Source organism: Argopecten irradians, chromosome 14 (assembly GCF_041381155.1).
Source record: "Argopecten irradians isolate NY chromosome 14, Ai_NY, whole genome shotgun sequence".
Classification (NCBI taxonomy): Eukaryota; Metazoa; Mollusca; class Bivalvia; order Pectinida; family Pectinidae; genus Argopecten; species Argopecten irradians.
This window is the reverse complement of record NC_091147.1, coordinates 7577045-7599094: the sequence shown is the minus strand read 5'-3', so window position 1 is coordinate 7599094 and position 22050 is coordinate 7577045. Positions and strand designations below refer to the sequence as shown.

At 35.4% G+C, this 22050-nt stretch overlaps 2 protein-coding genes across 2 annotated transcripts in view; both read right to left on the bottom strand.

Annotated features, from left to right (window-relative positions):
- The window catches only part of LOC138308329 (uncharacterized), a 78494-nt gene that overhangs the window by 34606 nt on the left and 21838 nt on the right, over nt 1–22050 (bottom strand). The gene's annotated exons all lie outside the window — the stretch shown is intronic.
- Nucleotides 14402–17078, bottom strand: LOC138306871 (uncharacterized). Its single transcript, XM_069247378.1, has 3 exons — nt 16639–17078; nt 15880–16029; nt 14402–15223 (listed from the first exon to the last, which is right to left on the bottom strand). The coding sequence occupies exons 1-3, from the start codon at nt 16844–16846 to the stop codon at nt 14829–14831; spliced, it is 753 nt and encodes a 250-aa protein (XP_069103479.1). The 5' UTR covers nt 16847–17078; the 3' UTR covers nt 14402–14828.

Genomic DNA, 22050 nt, shown 5'->3' with positions numbered 1-22050 from the left:
AAAGCAGCTAAGACTGCTCTTCGCCTAGCACAAACACATTTGAAACTACCTTACACCGACATCAAACCTTACATTCAGTCAGCCATTAAACACCATTGGCAACAAAGGTGGTCTACCGAAACAAACAATAAACTGTTTAAAATACAACCTACACTAAATCCTAACTTGTCCAGTCGGAGAGACCGCAGAGAGGAAGTTGTTCTCTCTCGGCTCCGAATTGGACACACATATTTTACACACTCCTATCTATTGAGAGGGGAGGATCCCTTACATGCCACACAGTGGAGTATGTTTTATTGCATTGTATTGATTTTAAACACATACGAGATAAGAACTATGATGTCTCCGACATGTACACTTTGTTTCATGCCGTGAGACATAATCGTATTTTCAATTATCTCATAGAGATCGGTATTTTAAACAAAATATGAACGTTTTCTCATCATATCATCGTATCAGCTCAATATTTTATCGTTTCATCAACATTGTGCATGAGTTTTCTCATGTGTTTTAGCCAAAACTATTTTATCCCATGCAAACCTTTTTTTTTATTAAATAAACGTTACAATCTGTGTTTTAGTCCTTACTTGCCTTTTCTTAACCTGATTTTTTATGCTGATATTAATGCATGACTTGTAGTTTGGCCCTAAATGACCTAACTTGTCGATGGGCTGTAAAACTCAAACAAACAAATAAACAACGCTAGGTGTCGTCATTAGGTAATCAATGACTGGAGTATATAACAAAGTTTAATGAACATGCAAATCAGTTTACGACACTGCGAAGTTTAATGAACATGTTAGCCAGTTTAGGATATTGTGAATGATTAATGAAAATGCTTCATTGGTGGATGTACACTTAATTGAATACAAAGGAAGTTGCTGTGAATTGAAAGATTAGGACACTGTGTGACATTATGGATATTTAATTGCAATAGGTTCGTAATTATGTCGGGAATGTTATGTCTGACTTCATTTCAGCAATCGGTTGACAGGTAAATGGGGAATATATTAACGAATACCATGTCTTTATAAGTTATTATAGATATAAGTGAAAATTTTAACTGTTTGATAATCTTAAAGGAGAAGGTGATACTTGTATAACAAAGTAACTTAGTGATAAATATGAAAGCAGTTAGGTTAATGATTAATATAATTATTAGTTAAGTTGGCAATGAATCTAATTATTAGTTAAGATAGTGTTAGGTCTAATTATCAGTTAACATTTTGTATATTGGTTTTGGAATATTGGTTAATATTCTTGGCGGTGAACTATGTAACAAAATAGGTTAACATTTAGTATGTAACGCTAAGTTTAAAAGTACATTTGGTATAGTACACATGGGAAAGTAAAACAAACAATAGATTGATAGGTATAGATATGTGATAGTCAGAAGCAGCAGTGTTGGCTTGCGCAGTATCACATAGTCTGTCATCTTGGGAGATGATATCCAAGATGAGCAGGGCGGAACCTGACTTGCAGTTTATCAAAGCGGTCAGCAGTACAGCAAACATGATAACGCAGCAAAGCGTAAGGTTTAGGTTAGATGGGGATTCGAGATTTTGGGACGCAGGTGCCTTTTTAATATATGCACAAAGGGGCGTGGAGCAGTAGGTGTTAGGTTGATAGATATACTGGGAATTGAGGGAGTTGAGAGAGAGACTCAAGGATGTAGGACACAAGGCAACATCCCTCGGACGGAGGTCCGAGGGGTTAGGAACTAGAGTATGTAAAGGATATGTAAAACACAACGCGAAGCACTATTAAAATAACTTTTAACTAAATACCATGTGTATGTGTTGTGTCACACATACCTGTATTTGTACATGTTCCTCGATCGACGTCCGAATTATTTGAATTATTTGGAATCATATGATGAAAATGCCTAAAATCACACTGATTTGCAGTGTGGAGTCATATATGTAAGTTGCAGTTTCATATCGAAAAAGCCCAGATGCATGCGTCATCAGAACTCATTTTATTTGTATGTTCATTGACAAATAGATGGGAATTCCTGCCAACTTCGAGTGGTTGTTCCGTAAACTTTCTCATAACTTTTTGCTTTCCTGTATGGATTTGTGAACAATTTAAATCCGGAGCCAGGAAGGTTTCAGGTTTATAATAGGAAACTCGCGTAAAATCGACTAGTGTTCTTAATTTCATATACAGTTGTAATTGTATTTGAATCTAAATGTTGGTTTCTTACTTCTGATATTTTGACTTGGCACTAGTAAGAAAATCATCTGTGAACAATCTCCTCATTTTTATGAAATTATGATGTTGTTTCAGGAAATTTTAAGCAGTGAATGGTAGCAACAGCAACGCCATCTTATTTCTTCATGCGATGATATTTTTTTACATTCCGATAGTGTTTGTTTTGAAAACATTTCAATTTATATGGTAATGAAGAATGATGAAAAACTATCTTTTACATGGTGATACCTTAGGCATTTTTCATTATTGGGAAAAACTGAAAATGTCTTCTTTTTAATTTTGAGAATATGCATTTCAAATTCACGATTATATTTACACAAATATAGATAACAAATAAAGAATACTTAGTTATCAAATAAAAAACTGTGTGGTTTGTGGCCTTTTTGGCCCCCAAATCCGTTAAATGTTTTAATCTGATATTTGGTGATTAAATTGTTCAATTTCAAATATAGATTACGTACATCTTTGATGCAATAGGTATGATTATAGCGCATCGTGGTAGTTCTTATGGTAACACAAATAAAACCACATAAGAAAGCATTTAAGCAAACATTACTACATGTCATTACAGAAATTTATTTTGATATTGTAGATGTCTGAGTTACACTTCATTATTTCAAAATAAGATAGTATTCATATTCAAATATGTTGATTTACTGCACATCCTATTGAGAAAAAATAAAGTTAATAGTGAAAAGAACAAATAAAGACAATAAAAACAAATAATATAGTTGTTGTTCTGTTTTGTACTTTCACACTCACAACATTTAACATTGTTATACCTTCATGTGGTATTCCCTATACTATTCTAAAGTAAAACGTGGCCAAATGAAATGTTGACTGCTTACGTCATGATGAAGTTACAATCCATTCATAGTCGTCACTACTCGGCAATTTCTGCCGATGTGCGCAATGCTCTATCGTTCTGTGTTCTGCCAAATATTTTACCATTTATTAATAACAAATGAATGAATGAATTCTTAGTAACATTGTATTTCAAAACTGAAATATCTGCATTCTTTAATTGTTACCATGCATTATAATTATACATTTGTAATGAAGGAGATTCATTCGTATTTATATGCTTGATAGCAGATAAAACAAAAAAGATAGTTTTCGGTCAATATGTGTTATGTTGAACTCTCAGTCTCAGACAACATTTTGATACTCTAGTTCAACATAAGTCATGTTAAACGAAACCTCAGTCAATAAATGTATACTATGACATACTTACAGTGCACGGTTTTCTGCTGAAACATATGGTCGTAGTAGGGAACACATAACCCTCCTTCCTCAAAACATATAGTGAACATTCCAGCTCGGGCGAGGGCTTTTCCATTGTAGAAAATAACAAACCAGCTTGGTGTTACTAAAGATACCACATGTAAAGCCAGAAGTATAAAGGCAAATCCGCCACATCTAAATATAACATTTGATGCCATGATTATACCCAGTGTGAAAAGAACGACCCAGTTCTAACGACATTCAGGTACGCTGTCAGAAAACTTTCAATATACGCAGTTGCACAATGTTGCATTGAAATTAAAACGTGTCTGCGTTAACGCAGTCACTACCGACGCTATACTGTAGTGAATTTACCTTAGTTGCTCATCAAGCGGAACACTTTTATTATTAAATTATTCTTTTTGGTATACGACATTCGTATCGTTTCCTTAACAACCACACCTGGAAATCGACACAAGGTATATGCTATACTTACATGGCAGAATAGAAACACACATCCATCTTATAATTGCATTATAAATTCAAATTGAATTCAACATTGGCAAAATACAAACAAGCTACAGAGACCGGACAGAAGTATTCGGACAAAATGGCCGCCGTAACGTCATGTGTACATCTCGCTAGGAAAATAAAACTCTTTATAAAAAATATATGTGTTGTGATACTGACCTAATATTTGGTGATCTGACCCTTGGACTTTCGTACTTCCTTCAGACGATCGGGAATCGATTGGTATAAACCTTGAATGTATTCTACATCAATGCCTTGCCAGATGATTTGTATTGCGTCAAAAAGTTCTGTTTGATTAGTGATGTTGTTGACCACTGTTTTTAGTCGTATTTTAAGTTTTAACCACACATTTTCGATGATATTTAAATCAGGACTTTGTGGGGGCCATTCTAAAACGTGAATACCATGGTTTGTAAAATATTCAGACACAACACGAGCCTTGTGAACCGGAGCATTGTCCTGTTGAAAAATGTAGTTTTGGTTTAAGAAGCGTCTCGCTAAAACTGGCTACAAATTCTCTTCCAAAATTTCAATATATTTTAGTGAATTGATGGTTCCATTTACACTGCAAACAGTACCAACTCCATGATGGGTAATACACCCCCAAATCATCACGGAAAGTTTCCGGTGTGACCGCGGACAGATGCAGGCTGGCCGGTATGCCTCGTCTTTTCGCCTCCATATAAAAATTCTGTTGTCATTACCGATCACGATTTGACTTTCATCAGAAAAAATAACATCTTTCCAATAGTTTTCTACAGTCAGATTTCTTTTAGCAAAGCAAAATGTCACACGTTTCCTCAAATTGACTTCACGCACAACCATGGTTTTCTTCACTACCCTTCTACGGTATCCCTGATTTTTTAAATTCCGGTCAATCGTTTTACTGCTAACCTGTACATCATTTACAGTGTTCCTGTAGTCATTTAATTCGGCTGTTACTTCATCCAACGTTTTTCTCCTATTTCCACGCACAACTTTTAAGAGCCTTCTCTGGTCCCGATCTGTCAAATATGGCGCCCTTCCACATCGATGTGTATTTTCTATGTTTCCTCGTCTCACATATCGTTTCCAAATATCAGAAATTGTAGATTTTGGTATGCCTAACCTATCTGCAACAATTGTTTGTTTTATCCCACCTTCTATCATCGCTACGACCGCTTTTCTTAAGCCTGATGTCACTTCTTTACCACGACGACCCATGTTATTTCCGTGAATTCCTGCGATTCCGTCAGCAGACGACGTAATTTATTTTTACCGCCACAACATTACGCATGACGTCATCTTTCCGATGACGTATACGATGACGCGAACCAAGCCGCCAAACTGGATTTATTCCGATTTTTACGCGCCGCGCGAAATTTAGCGGTATATATCACGACGCGTTTGTCCGAATACTTCTGTCCGGTCTCTGTATATAAGACAAGGAGTTCGAGGCTATTAGCCATATTTACTTATATATTATTATAGTGTTTTAGATGCTTTGTGAACTTACCGCATAACTAAGACCCTACAAACTTCCTTGTATCTGTTGGGGAATGCTTTTCCGCGTAATACTTTTGTATTACGTTTTTATCTCTTTTTTTGCTGTATTTTGATTGGACGATACGTTTGTAAGAAGTATTCATCAACTGCGATATCAACCCCAAAATCGGTAGCGAAAACCACGCCGCGAGGTTACCGAACTCAGTCCAGATTCCTCTCGCGAGTCAAGTTACCTGTGTCAAAAATAGATCAAGGGAAAATCCCTTTAAATTTGACATCATAATCACTTATATTTACACTTGCAAGGCTTGTTCACTATACGCAAATACTAACCGATTTTGTTTACCATAACTGCATGGTAACATTGAACTTTGAACTTGCGTATGAAAATGTTCAATGCAACATAAGGGGGCTACTTTATTTTAAAGAAACACATGGATTTGTTTACATTTTGACAAAACATTACGTGTATATTGTTGTTTTTCATAGAATTTTGAAAAAAGTAAACAATACATTTATGTTTTATATTTAAATATGATACAAACATTTTTTTAATTAACAATTGTATAAAGAAACGGTAAAAATATCCCGACCGGGGCGACGTGCAGTGCTTTCATTTTTGTTAAAAATGATGGATGTCAAATGTAAACATTACCACTGTGTCTGTGTCCTACGATCGAGTCTTTGGGGTTGACGGCGCGAGACCCTCTGACAGAGGTCAGTTATAAACATATTCTCTTGTCTTTGTTCTTTGATAATTTAATCACGTGTATTATAAAACATGCACCGCTAGTAATCCACGTGTTGAAAGTTACACGTCACCACAAACAGTATAGCCAACCTCTGATGAGGTCAAATCGGGTGATCACCCTTGAAAAAACGGGTAAAAGGGTCAAAACAAGGGTCATGTGCGAAACAATATTTTAGTGTAATTTTTAACACTTTTTAAAAGCCTTAAATATGCATATATTTATTATTTTGATATTGTTAATGTTATTCAATAATACTTATGATGCTTTATTGTAATAATATAATTAATATCTGATAATTAATGAAATTATTGAATAAAAATCTTTGAAATAATAATTAGTAAAATCCGGATTTTTTGTTCTACACGTGTCCGGTTTCATTATTATATTGGACTAAACAAAATGGAGGTCATTATGATTGTCTAGCCTGCCTTCTGCATGCAACAGGACATCGTTCACGTTGACTGTTTTATTCATGTGAGTAAATCTTTGTCTGAGATCACAAGTGTTTGTACTTTTGAAGAATTTTGAAGATATCATTTCTGATTTTGAACAGTATTAATTGGCCATGTCTTATTTTGCTAGCTGGCTCTGGCTAAAAACGATCATGGACATCGTGATGCATGACTGAATAAAGTAATTGCTACAATTTCACACCTTTATGTGTAAACACAAACATAGCTACCAGCATTATACAAGGGCCTGATATGAGTCTTAAGCCCTGAGATGTAATTAAAATTGCACTAATGGCTTGATCTGTAGTAATTTTGTGAGCTCTTTGACACTTTGGTCCGAGTGCTGAAAATTTGATGACCCGCCAGGTCAATCGGGTTATTATAAAATTATATAACATTATAAAATGTCTAAAAACGGGTCAACCCGGAGAAAAGTGATCGGGTGAGTTGGCAATACTGCACAAATACATCGTATCCATCGATCACAAGTGAAGTTGTTCCATCTATCGATGGCGATGGATCTAAGCGTAGATTATACAATCACATGGCTATGATATCGTCAAGTCAGACGACAATCTCGAACACGTTGAGCTACTTGAATACCGGTGTTTTGACAACTTCGATAAACTCCAGTGTGTAAGCGTGCGTCAGCTTCGCCTCGCTGCTCAATAACGGTCACCGAGTTCACACATGTGGTCGAGTTAAAATATTTTATGTTATTACGCTATATTAAAGTGAACAGTCGGGCAAGGATGGCTAAAGTCGGTAAAAATGGTGTGAATGTATCCAGTACAATTTCTTATGAAATGGAAAAATAAAATCTCTCGTCAAAATCTGTCTGCATACGTAGAAATTAATTTAAAGTATGGAAATTCTAAAACGTCCTCCCGGCTCACTATGTCCGTGGTTACATTTCCACGCAGCCTCGCTTTCAATGCTTTCAACTTTTCTTTTCTTTAATGGTCAGAACTGGGAAACGTAAGCAGAACTTGGCCGTCGTATTAATATGTGAAAACTTTTGGAAGGCCAATGAACGCATTTAGACTGGTTTTCTTTGCCCGACTATTCACTTTAACTTTTAGCAAAATGAATATATATTTAAAGTTTTGAGCCGATTAAATAAAACTATCTCTGAAATTTACTTTGTTTGTCATGTTTATTTACACTAAAATATTGCACTCTTTTGTCGTCGCGGATGAATAATTCTACCTTACGTGAAGAGTCATCATTCGCTGTTCAATTGAGTAAGCTCCTCCCACTTTTTACCGACTTTTATTGAATAATTACGTCATTTTTTTAACTAAAAAGTCGTGTGAGTGTAAATATAGGGATTGGACTTCGTTTTTATGTTAACCATGCATGTATGGAGCAATTCCTCTAAGAATATATTCAATGTGGGGCGCTAACTCCAATCCCTATTTGACGTCGGATTGTACTCAAATATAGCGTAGCGAAAGTTTCCAAATTCAATGACGTCGGTATAATCTATCGTGACGTCATTATTATAATCGGCAACATATATGACGGAAGGCAGCAAGTTTACTACGATCAACGGTGATCAACTGCAAAAAGCCAGATGGGCAGTTGATGCAGTTATTAAATAATCCGGTTCTACCAGTCTAAAACATTTGCAAGAAGCATTTTGATATTTACCATATACAACAGAGAGAGAACTTAAACAATAGTGTTTCTGGTTTTATAGTTTAAAAGAAGAAATAAAATAAATAAATAAATAAATGAAAGACAAAGTTAACATGACTTAAAATATTTTGTAAATAACATGGATAGGAACTCACTTGTATCAGTAGGGGAAGGCTTTTATCCGAGTAATATTTTATAGTATTGTATAGAAGTATATACAGCTTACACAATTAATACTACATGTACTTTTAAATGAATATGCTGTCATGAAAAGAAGGGTGATTTGGCATAACTTTAAAAAGTCTAACTTCATACAAGATAAATAAATACTATGGAAAGGGAAGCTATCACGACAAATCTTACTTTTTTACAGTAACGTCCTTTTCAATGTTAAGGTCAGTTAAGTGCTTGTTTGTTTTTAAAAGTTAAAGAGATCTGAAACTAAGTTTGTAACAATACCTTATGAGATCAAATGAACACTACAATATATGGGAGAGAAAACTATCGCTCTACGTTAGGTCCGAGATGTACTCCCATATGTGCTTAGAACATAAAATGCTCTGTGTTAATCACCTTTAGTTTGATAACAATTTCTCAGGTAGGTTTACCATACAAAGCAAAGATTGTTTCATGTGTATTTTGTGAATTTCATGTGAACATTTTTGAGTGAAATATTGTCACGTTTGAAGAATAATAGGCCAAATTAATGATCATATATAATTATTTTAGGTTTTGCTGGTCCAGCTAATTTCTGCTTAACCTGTTAACAAATACTTTGACAGCTAGATAGAATCAGTAGTAAACTATCAACATGTTGACGACACTGCAACCAGAAAGTATAATGTTCCGAATTTGCACATTACAGAGTTATCTGCCGTTGCGGGTAGGTATTGATTGTGACGTAGAATTGTACCTGCTGCCCCTATTGCATGATCGTAAAAGGCGACTAAATTTAGGATCTTATCTTTTCTCTTCTTCCTAACAGACTTTATCTTTCCTAATGCCTCCCTTGGCACCGCCTCACTTTTGGTCTTGAGTTGAGCGTTCGCCCCTGTGAGGAAGGCTCTGGGTTCTGTCCCCTGGCCGAGACACACCAAAGTCTATAAAAGTGGTAGTTTCTGCTCCTGCTTAGCGTTCAGCATACAGGGAGTGGGACGACTGGTTCGCCCGTTGTCAGTATAATGTGACCGGGTGGAGTGTGTTGCTTGGTGTCTTCGGCGGCATGCTTCAGTGTTATAGCACTATAAAAAGGGCAACAGTTCCACTATACAAGAAGACACAACACGAACATACCGCAGTCTCCCAGTACACTCACCTCGCACAACATACACGCAACACACCGCATACATGGGAGGCCGTCCTTACATGACCATAGCTGTTAATAGGACGTTAATTAATCAAACAAACAAACAAATTGTGACGTCGTGTGTTTGGGAGCGTAAAGTCATACGTTTCGGAGAAAACGACGTGAATTGCGCTCACAAAATAATGACGTAACAATCGATACCTACCCGCAAGGGAGCTAACTCTGTGATACGCAAAGACGGAATAGCATAATATTGCATAAGCCTTGTGACTCTTCGTAACAAAATTACAAGCATGCCATTTCACACAATGCTATTGTTTCAAACGCACTTGAATGTTAATGATGATATAAGTTTTATATTGTTTTTTTGTGTTTTTTTTTAACTACATAAAAACTTATTATGGTAACATTACTGATAACACAGTTTTCTATTTTAAAACTGCGACACAAGTATCTGAAAATCATATATGAAAATGTACACAAATGACTATATTTTGGTTTGGGCCTCTTTTGACCCCCTTATTGGTCATATGTTGAACTCTGTTATTTACATTGTAGTAATCTAATTGTTAGATACAATACATTTATTGGTTAAATTTAACTGCAGACTTCAGAACAAGATATATAATAATCTAAATGAATAACGAATTTACAAGAATCCATTTTATATGAGATTCGCGAAGAGTTTCCTAAAATTTCATACAAAATTCACATATATACTTTTTATCAAACACTCACATCAATCTTCATTTCGTAGAATATCGTGCATAGGCAGCCATTTTGATTGCGACTTCTTACAATCGTGACGTAACGTCATTATTTACTGACGTCATGTCACAATTTTATAGCCAATGGAGAGCGACCCAGGTTATATTACACTAGTGACATAATTATACAAAATTATTACACGTTGATTATGTGATTTGGTTGGATATTCCATGCTTAATTACAGTTTTTGATGAGAAAACTTATTATGCAGGAACGACAGAACAGTTGTACAATAGCACCCATTGTACTTGTACACACTACCGAAAGCATTTTTAGAACATTTACAACATCTGAAAATGTAATAATTGGATACGTTTGGATATGTTTCTGGGTAACATTACGTTTACATTTTTACCAATGTTCGCAAAACATTTTAAAAAAAATTCTTCTTAGACGCGTTTTATAAATAAATTTGTATGGTTTTTATACATTTTGAATGTATATAATAAATAATTGATATTACTAAAATTTACCACTTAGAATTTACTTAACGTGTAAATTAAAATTTCAAATGACAATTCTGAGAAATACTTTGTTTTACATATAATCACACCATGAGGAATATTTTCTTATTTTATAAACAAAAGGTTTTCCAGTAGTTTTCAAAATGTGGTATTAGATTATTTCTGTGTTATCCAGTGCTTATAATATTAACTTGATTAGAATATCCTTGAAGGATCAATACTCGTCAGGGTAATCAAATCCTCTCAGATATCAATAAAAAATTGTATCTTTTGAGTAAGAGTTACGATCGAAAAAAAACACCATTTCTTTCTAATTATTATTTGATTTCGTATATTAAAAGAGTAACCATTTCAATTTCAATTTCCAAATATTTTATTGACAAAAAGATGTTAGTGTCAATTGGATTAGACATCAGGCATAGCCTATCTTAGTCTTCTCCCGATATTGGTGGTACAAACAAATAATTATATAAAACATATATACATGGTGAGGTTTATGAAAATAAGGGGAGGTAATTCCTAGATGAGGAATGACATAATTTTTGATCATATTTATTGTAAATCTATAAATTAACAGTTAATTTTCCTTTTTGTTATATAATAACCAAATATCATCACATAATTCTAGCTATACTTGATAGTATGTATATATTATGATATTGGTCCTATTCGCCACAACAGATACAGGCTAAAAAGTCCACATGTATTTAACACAATTAGCCATCCACTGATGGGCATCAAGAACCAATCTCACAAAATACACATATATTTGATTTGTGGAGTTAAAACTACATTTGTAATAACTAGTGTTTATCCATAATTAGTTTCTTAGGAGTTACCTTACTTAAATATTTGATGATTTTAAAATAACACAAGAAAAAAAGAAGAATGATAATCATATTAACATATTAACAGAGAGACAACTCAAAAATTGAGTTTGGATAAGTCTCATCAGGCTGCCCATAGTACAAATATATTGTTAGTTGCTAGCTGTATCAAGGTGGATCTCCAGGGATGAAGGATTATAGGAAAAAACGATTTGGTTCATCCAAGAGCATGTCTAGCTTTTTTGTACTGTTAGGGAAAATGCAAGAATAAAAATACACTAATTTTATGGAATGTATATTAGTGTTTTATTACGGTAAATATGGTCAATTTTGAATTTACAGTCACCTGTGACAAATTGGATTTCTTTAAAAAATCCTTTCTGGCTATCTGATAAAAGATTATATATATTGCATGTTTAAAAAGTTATTGAAAAGTGTGGACAATATGGATTACACGCCAAATATTTGGTGCAAACCAAATACCTTTAATTTCTATTCTGTCAAAAATTTGACATGTTTTGCTTGTAAAATCCATTTGTAGTCAAAATAATTAATAAATATCATTATAAATGTAAAGTAGTAGTATACCTATGACACTGCAAAATTTGAAAAGTGTGAACGGAGAGTCATATTCATGGCACATAGAGGGATGCACATGAGTGAGATACGTGTGACTGGTGTGGAGGAAAGAAAAGAAACTTTCTCTCTACGATCCAATCAACTTGTGTAAGTGTAGAATGTGCTTTAAACGGTTTATGAGCTCACCTTGTCCAAAGGTACGTTAAGCTGTTGTCATAGTGTGGCGTCCGTCCATCAATCGTACGTCAACATTTCGATCACTACTGGTCATACAGTTTTGCATGGATTGTGACAAAATTTAGCCAGAAACATCCTTGGGTGAAGGGGAACAGAGTGTGCATCAATCTGATCCCCTTGGACAGGATGAGTGGTATTTAAAACCCTGTTGGTAAAACGCCTTCTTGTCATTGGTGTTTGATAGCTGATTGAATTAAAGGGTTTGATCGGTTTGTGGCAATTTCAATTGTTTATGTTATTAAAAGTGCTGTTGCCCTGCAGGTAGGACGTTAGCATTGTACCTGCCGCCACTATTGCATGATTATACAGGGCGACTAAAGTTCTCATCTTTTCTTCCTAAATAACTTTCTTCTTCCTAACGTATCGCTTGACAGCGTCTCACGTTTTTCTCCCAAAACAAGCACCTCGCACTTCACACACACAAGACACCATATATATTGGATTAGGTTGGCTGTTAACAGGACGTAAATATCTGATCAACCAAACCCAATGTTAAGCGCTGTCTTGGCTGCTTTATCATTTATCCTCACATGGATTGGAATCAAGATAAATGTACATAATTATGCACATTAGGGTCTTTCAAAATATGTATATACAAGTTTTATTTTTGTTTTCGTATTAAAGTGTTTTCGGTGTGTCTTGAATGCAAACTTTAAAGATGCTCCACCGCTGACAAATGGTAATTTTGTTTTATCAAAAACAGGAGCTGATGATTTAGTATTATTCTTCAGTTACAAAGGTTACTTACTTAACATGGTGGGTATCTTAAATGATTGATAAAATTGAATGACTGATCAATATTCTTTAATGTGGCCGTAAGTCAGATGGATGGGTCACGCCTCCAAGAAATGATGGTCGAGACACCAGACACCATCTGAAAGTTGGGTGGATGAATAATGATGACCTGCATGCTGCTGCAACTTTCTCGTCATCTTTTGAGTTATCAGTGTAGATCTGAACGTGATCAGAGGACAAAAGATGAAAAAAAACTGGACGTTACCCTTTCATTCATATAAGGGGCCACGGTAACCGAGTGATTAAGATGTCCCAATATATTTCCACAAGCCCTCCACCTCTGAGATGCGGGTTTGAATCCCATGTGGAGCAGTTGACAGGTACTGACCGTTGTTCGGTGACTTTTCTCCGGGTACTCCGGCTTCCATCCACTAACAAACCTGGCACGTCCTTACATGACCCTTACTGTTAATAGGACGTTAAACTAATAAAACAAAAATCATTCAGATATACATTTGTATATGTTATTCTGATGGCAAATGTTGATAAGAGATTTTGTGTAAAGATATTGTGATATTATGGTTTATATACAAGATTGAACACAGGTTGTTTTTTCGATTTTATTTTAGTTGCGCAGCATACTGCTAAGCTATTTTATTCGGCCTACAGTGATGGCTCATTAGATTCTACATGGATATTGAATTTTCACTGTTGCCATTACAATCTCTTTACATGTTTGTGTTATGGTCGGCTGTGTATGATTTACGGAAGCAGAGATAATTCAGCAAAACGAATCTTAATTACGGATGTATGCAACATTTAATGTCTTTAACTGTTAATTAAAAAATGTAATTTATAAAAAAGTAGCCTACACATTACACTAGTATGAATGGTAGTATTCACACAATATATTTAGTCAGTGCCTTAATGGTTTTACAATTAAAACATGTTTTACTCCGACAGATACCTCCCCGGATATTTCAAAACATTGTATTCATGTTGGAATATGCATGTATGTAGTTACATCTCCAGTGTCACATCCATTAACACAATTGATCGGGTCAAGGTGATAGGGTACAGCCCACTAGTCATCGAGACGTGTAATAACATCATTACACATATCTCCCCGAATGTCTTGTACTCAATCCAATTTTGCAACTTATTGTTTCATACTTATAAAAAAGGCTTTATATTTGCAAAATATATATCTTTATTTCTAAATTCAACAAATTTTTAGCATGATTTAAGATATAACAAAATTATTCTATATTAATGTATATGTATATAAGTAGTTAAGATTTCAAGATTTAAAAAGCAGCCTTTTCGACGACCTTGTCATCTTCATGCTTTTAAACTTGCATTCATAGATATTTCACTGTCATATATATATATATATATATGTGAATCCAGTATTATTGAAATCTGTTTAACATGATCTAACCATCCAAATCTATAACATATTTGTCCATAGGGATTTAAACTCGCCATCGGTCTATATAAATAAACATTAAAACGCCTTCGTTCCTCTTGGCCATATCCCTTATTCCATGTAACAGCAAATTCCCCAGAGGGGAAGAGATCTGCTTTTACCCACGGAAAGGATGAAGATATGCCTATTGATCGTACTTGTATGACGGGTCGTCTTGTGGCGTCCTGTAATTAGATGGGTACCCTCCAGTACCAGTAATGGGGTACGTCGGTGGAGGACTGTAGAACTGTCCCAGTGTGTCCCCTGTACTGCTGATTGACGAGGTTCCTGCCTGCATCACAATCACCTGGGGATTGTGGCTGATCACAGCACCAGATGTGACAACCGCAGGCAAACGTCTGGCATAAGTGACAAGGAATGAGGCGGATAGGAAATAAAAACCGCCGGTAATACAAGCTATGTAAAATGAATATCCGGGTTTAATTGAGAGAGTGGACAGCGAGCCCAATGAGGAAAGTTTTTCCTCAGCAGCAACCAGCGATACAAATATCCAAACCACCGCAGCGATGAGAAATCCAGCTGAAATTACGGAAACATTGCATTTAATAAAAGTATTAATTCAACCGGTTTTTGTTTGTCGCAAGTAAATATGGGAATTAGCCAAACTATTTTCATACTAGTTTTAAAACTTATATGTTTAAGCGAGTAAATGACAACATTTGGTTCTCTTGTATGTATTAGAACTGAATATAATACACAATTTACATATATTTCCTTTGTGTTGTTTCTATCAGTAATACATACGTATTGCCCCCTATATGTCACGTGGCACTAGCATTTTTATAAGCGCAATTAAGGGCAGAACCTATCGATATACGTGTGTAGCTTAAAAAATCACATTATAAATATTCAAATATATACATTCTGTATGATAATATTTTTTTAATAATTTTGAATAAATATTTACCAAACTTTAATACGACAGACAAATCTGTTTATAAAGACCAACCAATGGACAGACAGTTCTCATTAATTACACGGTCTTTATATACCCATCAGCCTGTGATGCTCTTGGTCATTTGGCAGCCCAGTGACGGGTGAAGTATGTAGTCATGAGACAAGTGAAACTGTATGCGGAAGAGACCGTTTGTAGGGTTGTGTATTCCCCCAACTTTTAAATAACAATTATGTTGCATTTTTTTATCTGTTTTATGATAAAAGAAGACGATGTTTACCTGCGAAAAACCAAATAGAGGCCTGGCGGGTGACAAAGGATCTCTCCGGATGAGGATGAGTGGCGCATGCGTGGGCGATACAGCTTATGAGGAATATAACGTTACATATACATCCAATGACATTGAGTCCGACGTAGGCAAAATAGGCAGCTAAACAGAAATAAAGTGTTTTGTTAATGTTAATTGGTCAATGTGAAGTATAAAATATACATGTATATGGATTGTGTAAATATTTACACGTATTCCATTCATTTTGAATATGGATTAGGATTTTATAACGAGTTCGAGTTTCTGTATGAATCACAAATATTATGTTGTTTTTGGACATACTCCTGTCTAAATCACCAATATTGTGTTGTTTTTGGACATACTCCTGTCTAAATCACCAATATTGTGTTGTTTTTGGACATACTCCTGTCTAAATCACCAATATAATGTTGTTTTTGGACATACTCCTGTTTAAATCACCAATATTATGTTGTTTTTGGACATACTCCTGTCTAAATCACCAATATTGTGTTGTTTTTGGACATACTCCTGTCTGAATCACCAATATTGTGTTGTTTTTGGACATACTCCTGTCTGAATCACCAATATTGTGTTGTTTTTGGACATACTCCTGTCTGAATCACCAATATTGTGTTGTTTTTGGACATACGCATGTAACATATTGAACATTGGAAGGTAAGATGGACCCTTGTAACAATGGGTAAAATTACCATTGTGTGTTAGATATATATACACTCTGTAGGTACTTACATGACTTGTTATCCTTTTCAAACATAATGTCGCCGTACGGAATACATGTGTCCCCTTCCTCTGGACAGACGGCAAACAGCCCCACTCGTACGAGGATCCTTCCGTCAGACGCAACAATGAACCAGTTCGGTGTTGCTAATGATATGATATGTAGAGTTAGCAGCATCAAGGCTACAACGCCACTTCCAATCGTAACATTAGAAACCATCGTTAACAAGGTTAAGACACATATACAGCTCTCTCTAATAAACCTGTCTGATTATAAATCAAAATAAACACAGTAGCACGACTTATAGATTAAAAGCTGATCTGCGCATGCGCATACAGGAGCAGTGCGTTCATTTTAAAATTATTTCTCACGTAACCGCAAGAATAATTAACAAAAAAGTACATCAATGTCAAAATAAAATGCCTGAAGAAACATGCATCTTTTCAGTAATGCTGATTCATTTTAAATGATTGGTATCGACGCAATATCACTATAAAAATATTACAAGATACTAACTTGTACGTACAAGATAAATTAAATTATATAGTGGCCCTAATACGCCGCCGTAATACTGCAATGCATATTTCTTTTTTTTTACATTCCCCATGGAATGTGCCTCGAATTGATTTTATTGAAAATCGGTAACCACAAACATTCACTAGACCGTGAAGCCGGATACAGACTTACGTGCACATTACGTATACGTAGATAATATGCAGGAAAGGCTTTCCAGGTAACAGGAAAGGCTTTCCAGGTAAACTCTCTTTTTAATTTTTATGTATTCTGGTAAGACGTATTCTTGTAAAAACGTAGACATGTAATTTGCATAGTATATTATTTTTAGAAAGAATTTCTATAGTTGACATAATTAGTTATTTTGTAAATGATTTCAAGTGCAAACACACTACATATGGATTAGAGAATGTTCAATGCTGATCAGCAAATTAAAATGTGAATAGTGTATAATACGTTTTTTTTTCAAAATTGGGTACTTGAATTATCATGTAGAGTTTAATTCATTTTCGTAAAATTATTTTTATTGATGAAATGTTAATGTAGATATTTTGCGTTATATAAAAGTCATAAGTAATAATATCAGAAATGGACAAAAGCGGAACACTACCACTGTTTGTGTATAACATATTCTATGCAGTACAGCTCTAATCCAAGTGAGTGTATCACCACTGCCTTAACATTGTACATTCATTTATCGTCTCAATTTACAAATGAAATATCGGTGAGTATAGGTACTCGGTAGACTGTGACGACGGACAGACTTCCGTGTAGCTCGCGTAAGTAACATTCAGGAGTGATTTCCAGGTAACGCATTCCCACATAAACTGAGCAATTGACATTAAGTACATATGTAAATACATGTGGGAGAGGGCGTGCTAATTTAAATTAAAAGTATTGCTCTTAATGTTTTAAAGTGTTCAGATGTAGTATTAAGATTGTAACTTTTGAATTAAATGATCGTAAAGGGCGACTAATTTTGTGTTATTCTTTCTAACTGACTTGCTTCACGTCTCCCTAGACAGCGCCTCACGTTGGGTTTGAATCGAGTACACGCCCTTGTGAGTAAGGCTCTTGGTTCTGTCCTCTGGTCGTGACTGGTTTGCCCGTTGTCAGCATAATGTGACCAGGTGTGGTGTACTGCTTTGTGTTCTTGACGGTATGCTTAAGTGATATTAGAACTATAAAAAGCGCAATGATACAAACATTGACATACGCAACACGTTGCTTTACGTTGCAGACAGAAAAATGTGTCCTTAAAAGACCACTGCTGTTAATTAATACATAACCATAGAACACTTGATAATTTTGCATCATTTTGTTGCAAAATCTTCTAAAACAATCATTTTAATGCATGTCCTCACTGTGCCAAAAGTGTAAAATTGTTCATCGAAAGATTTAATTTACGTAATTTACCTTGATTTGCCCATTATTCTTTGCAATGATTTTTGTTTCTGCTTATTTATTTGAATAAATTGTGTGGTTCCCCCATCCTTCCCGCCAGCTTTGAACCAAATCACACGGCCCCTTCGTTTTTCAACTAAAACTTTAAAAAAAATTGTCTTCAAAGTTCTTCTTAATGAACAGACCATGCACATCATGTTTCTCCTAAACTATGTTGTTGCTTTTAAAACGATGTGTAGAACCCGCATTTACAAAATTTATTTTCATCCAATCTGACTAAAATGTATATGATCTGACAACCTTCCATTCGGGGTTATGTTCTGGTGACCTCTATACTCCCTGTACCTAGTTCACATGTAGAATACACCCGGATATATCAAATAAGCTCATTTCCTCATTGCATGCCTTGTATATATAACTCTATAATGCTCTTTCGGCGAAATGACTACACACATGAACGTTATTTGAACATATTTCGTACTTGTCAAGAAATTATGTTGGAAGTAACAATGCGGGATGCTGTCAGATAATTTATAAAATATTGCGAAAATTAGAATATGGGTTTTGTCATATTAATTAACATCAGAAGCGTCAAAATAAATTATTTATCAGATAAAGATATTCCTGACAAGTAACAATAAAATATAAAATTTCTCAAGCCTTTTACGCTTGTTTTGAAATAGCTAAACGTGAAAAATTGTGGAAGGTACGTATATTCGTTCTACAACGTGAGGTGGTGATCCTAAACTTGCTTCAGATATTGATCAATTGTATTTGAAAATCTCATAATTTCGTTGATCAATGTCGAAACGAGACTCTGCCTTGTAGGATGTGTGTGTTTTTTTGGTTGGCGTTTTTGCAAAATTATCCTACATGTAACTTTAAATTAATATCATTCTTTTAAAAAATATCCTTAGGCATTTTTTGGTTTGGTATGAAACTATTGAATGAATGAACACAAAATTACTCTTTCATAAAGATGCGGTATATATTTTGGTAGGATATAGAAATGCATTTAATATACCAATGTTTCGTTGACGTCTAGGAAAAGGATTCATTAAATGTAGAAAAATAACGAATTTAAACAAACATAGGGCAGATATTGCCTTTAAATCCTCAGGGAACGGAGTGAAAATATCCCATCAGCATCCTCGGGGAAGGGAGGGCGTTTCCCCTCAACATACACAATGAATGGTCGATCCCGGACATGCGACTAACAAAAGATGGAAAAAATGTATGAACAATTTTCTATTTCGTCAAATACATACATACATACGAATAACTTCAGTTGATGAACTAAATGTCTATGCAAAATAAAATTTTGAGGGGGGATATATTATTAATACATTGTACATTCTTTTTACCTAAACTTAAAATGGGGAGTCTTAAAATAAAATTACCCTTCTCGGTATTGATTTCAAGTTGAGATATAGAAAATTCCAAAATTGACCGACGATAAAAAAATAGTAAAAACTCAAAGTATATTAAAGGGATGTAGTAAGAGGAATATCACACCTCTTGGCAGAATGCCTTTAATTAATTCACTTTTAATTCCTCAGTTGAATCACCTTTTTATTTCTTTACCCAATTCTGATGATAGCTTTATCAAACAGCTAAACGCAATTCTTTGCATTTTGTGTGGAATAGTAACAATGATAACATTGAGATGTAATTACCTGAGGATAGTGGCCTAAACTGGTTAACTTTGTGGCATACACATGTATCAGTGCTTTAAAAATAGTTGGATATGTAGAACTTATAAGACAGAAAGTAAATGGCGTGTGATTCTAAAAACAAAAATAAATTTTCTTTCATTTTTTGGCCAATTGTGGCAGTGTCTAATTAAACATACACCTAGTAATAAAAAAGGATAAAAAGATGCTTTTTGGATTAATGTTTTCAAATCACGAAATCTTTAAAAAAATATATCAAGAATAAAATATCGGTGTTAAAGTCGCCAATATGGTATAATGCAAACATAAAAAAAATAAATAATAACTATGTTTTTTATTCCAATTTAGTTGATAAAGAATACTGTATAAACAAGACTAAAAGGAGATTATCACTAGTGGAACATTTTTAATGAATATTTTATTTGCTGGAGTAACATGAATAACTCTAGGGTATTAAAATAATCTCCGATTCCAATTTAAAAATTGTATTGTCAAACATAACTGTAAATCTGGAAATTATAAGGGAAAAAGTCACGTGGACTTTATGTTATATAGGTCTGTTTAATAATCCTCAATGTATGCTCTGCTATACACAAAGGGAGACAATTACATGTACCAATCTCTTATGGGGTGTTCTGACAGAAATACAAAAAAAAGTTTTTACTGATTTTGAAACAATACCAATACAGAAACAGTGTTGTTGAATTATTGAATCATAATAGAACAAATATAACAGGACTGATGCTTATAAAATCCTCCAAATGTTACGAGAATAGTTGGATCCATTAAACATTACATAGTTTGCAGAAATATATTGCTTAATAGGGAAAGAGTCAAATTTATTTAGAGAAAAGTAAGTGTTTGGAAAAAATGGATAAAACTTATAAATCTTGTCTAAACTTTTAACTATGTTCATTTTATATGCTATTTTATATTTATATGTTATATGTTTAATTATATTAAAATGTAGATTTCCTATTTTCCATACATGATATTAAATGATATAATTCATTTCTCGCAATTTAGCAAGTTACTTTCTAAAAGCATGTATACAAATTAAAAGTACATTCTGTCCTCCTCTTCCTCCTCCTCCTCCTCCTCCTCCTCCTCCTCCTCCTCCTCCTCCTCCTCCTCCTCCTCCTCCTCCTCCTCCTCCTCCTCCTCCTCCTCCTCCTCCTCCTCCTCCTCCTCCTCCTCCTCCTCCTCCTCCTCCTCCTCCTCCTCCTCCTCCTCCTCCTCCTCCTCCTCCTCCTCCTCCTCCTCCTCTTCCTCCTCCTCCTCCTCCTCCTCCTCCTCCTCCTCCTCCTCCTCCTCCTCCTCCTCCTCCTCCTCCTCCTTCTCTTCTCTTCCTCCTCCTCCTCCTCCTCCTCCTCCTCCTCCTCCTCCTCCTCCTCCTCCTCCTCCTTCTCTTCCTCCTCCTCCTCCTCCTCCTTCCTCCTCCTCCTCCTCCTCCTCCTCCTCCTCCTCCTCCTCCTCTCCTCCTCTCTCCTCCTCCTCCTCCTCCTCTCCTCCTCCTCCTCCTCCTCCTCCTCCTCCTCCTCCTCTCTCCTCCTCCTCTCTCCTCCTCCTCCTCCTCCTCCTCCTCCTCTCCTCCCTCCTCCTCCTCCTCTCTTCCTCCTCCTCCTCTCCTCCTCCTCCTCCTCCTCCTCCTCCTCCTCCTCCTCCTCCTCCTCCTCCTCCTCCTCCTCCTCCTCCTCCTCCTCCTCCTCCTCCTCCTCCTCCTCCTCCTCCTCTTCCTCCTCCTCCTCCTTCTCCTCCTCCTCCTCTTCCTCCTCCTCCTCCTCCTCCTCCTCCTCCTCCTCCTCCTCCTCCTCCTCCTCCTCCTTCTCTTCC

Bases quoted from the DNA above. Each gene is read 5' to 3' on its own strand.
- LOC138306871 (XM_069247378.1), bottom strand. From the start codon at position 16,846: ATGGTTTCTAATGTTACGATTGGAAGTGGCGTTGTAGCCTTGATGCTG. The intron at 16,030-16,638 runs GTAAGTACCTAC...ATTTCTGTTTAG, and splicing joins TGAAAAGGATAACAAGTCAT to CTGCCTATTTTGCCTACGTC. The intron at 15,224-15,879 runs GTAAACATCGTC...CCGTAATTTCAG, and splicing joins CTCTATTTGGTTTTTCGCAG to CTGGATTTCTCATCGCTGCG.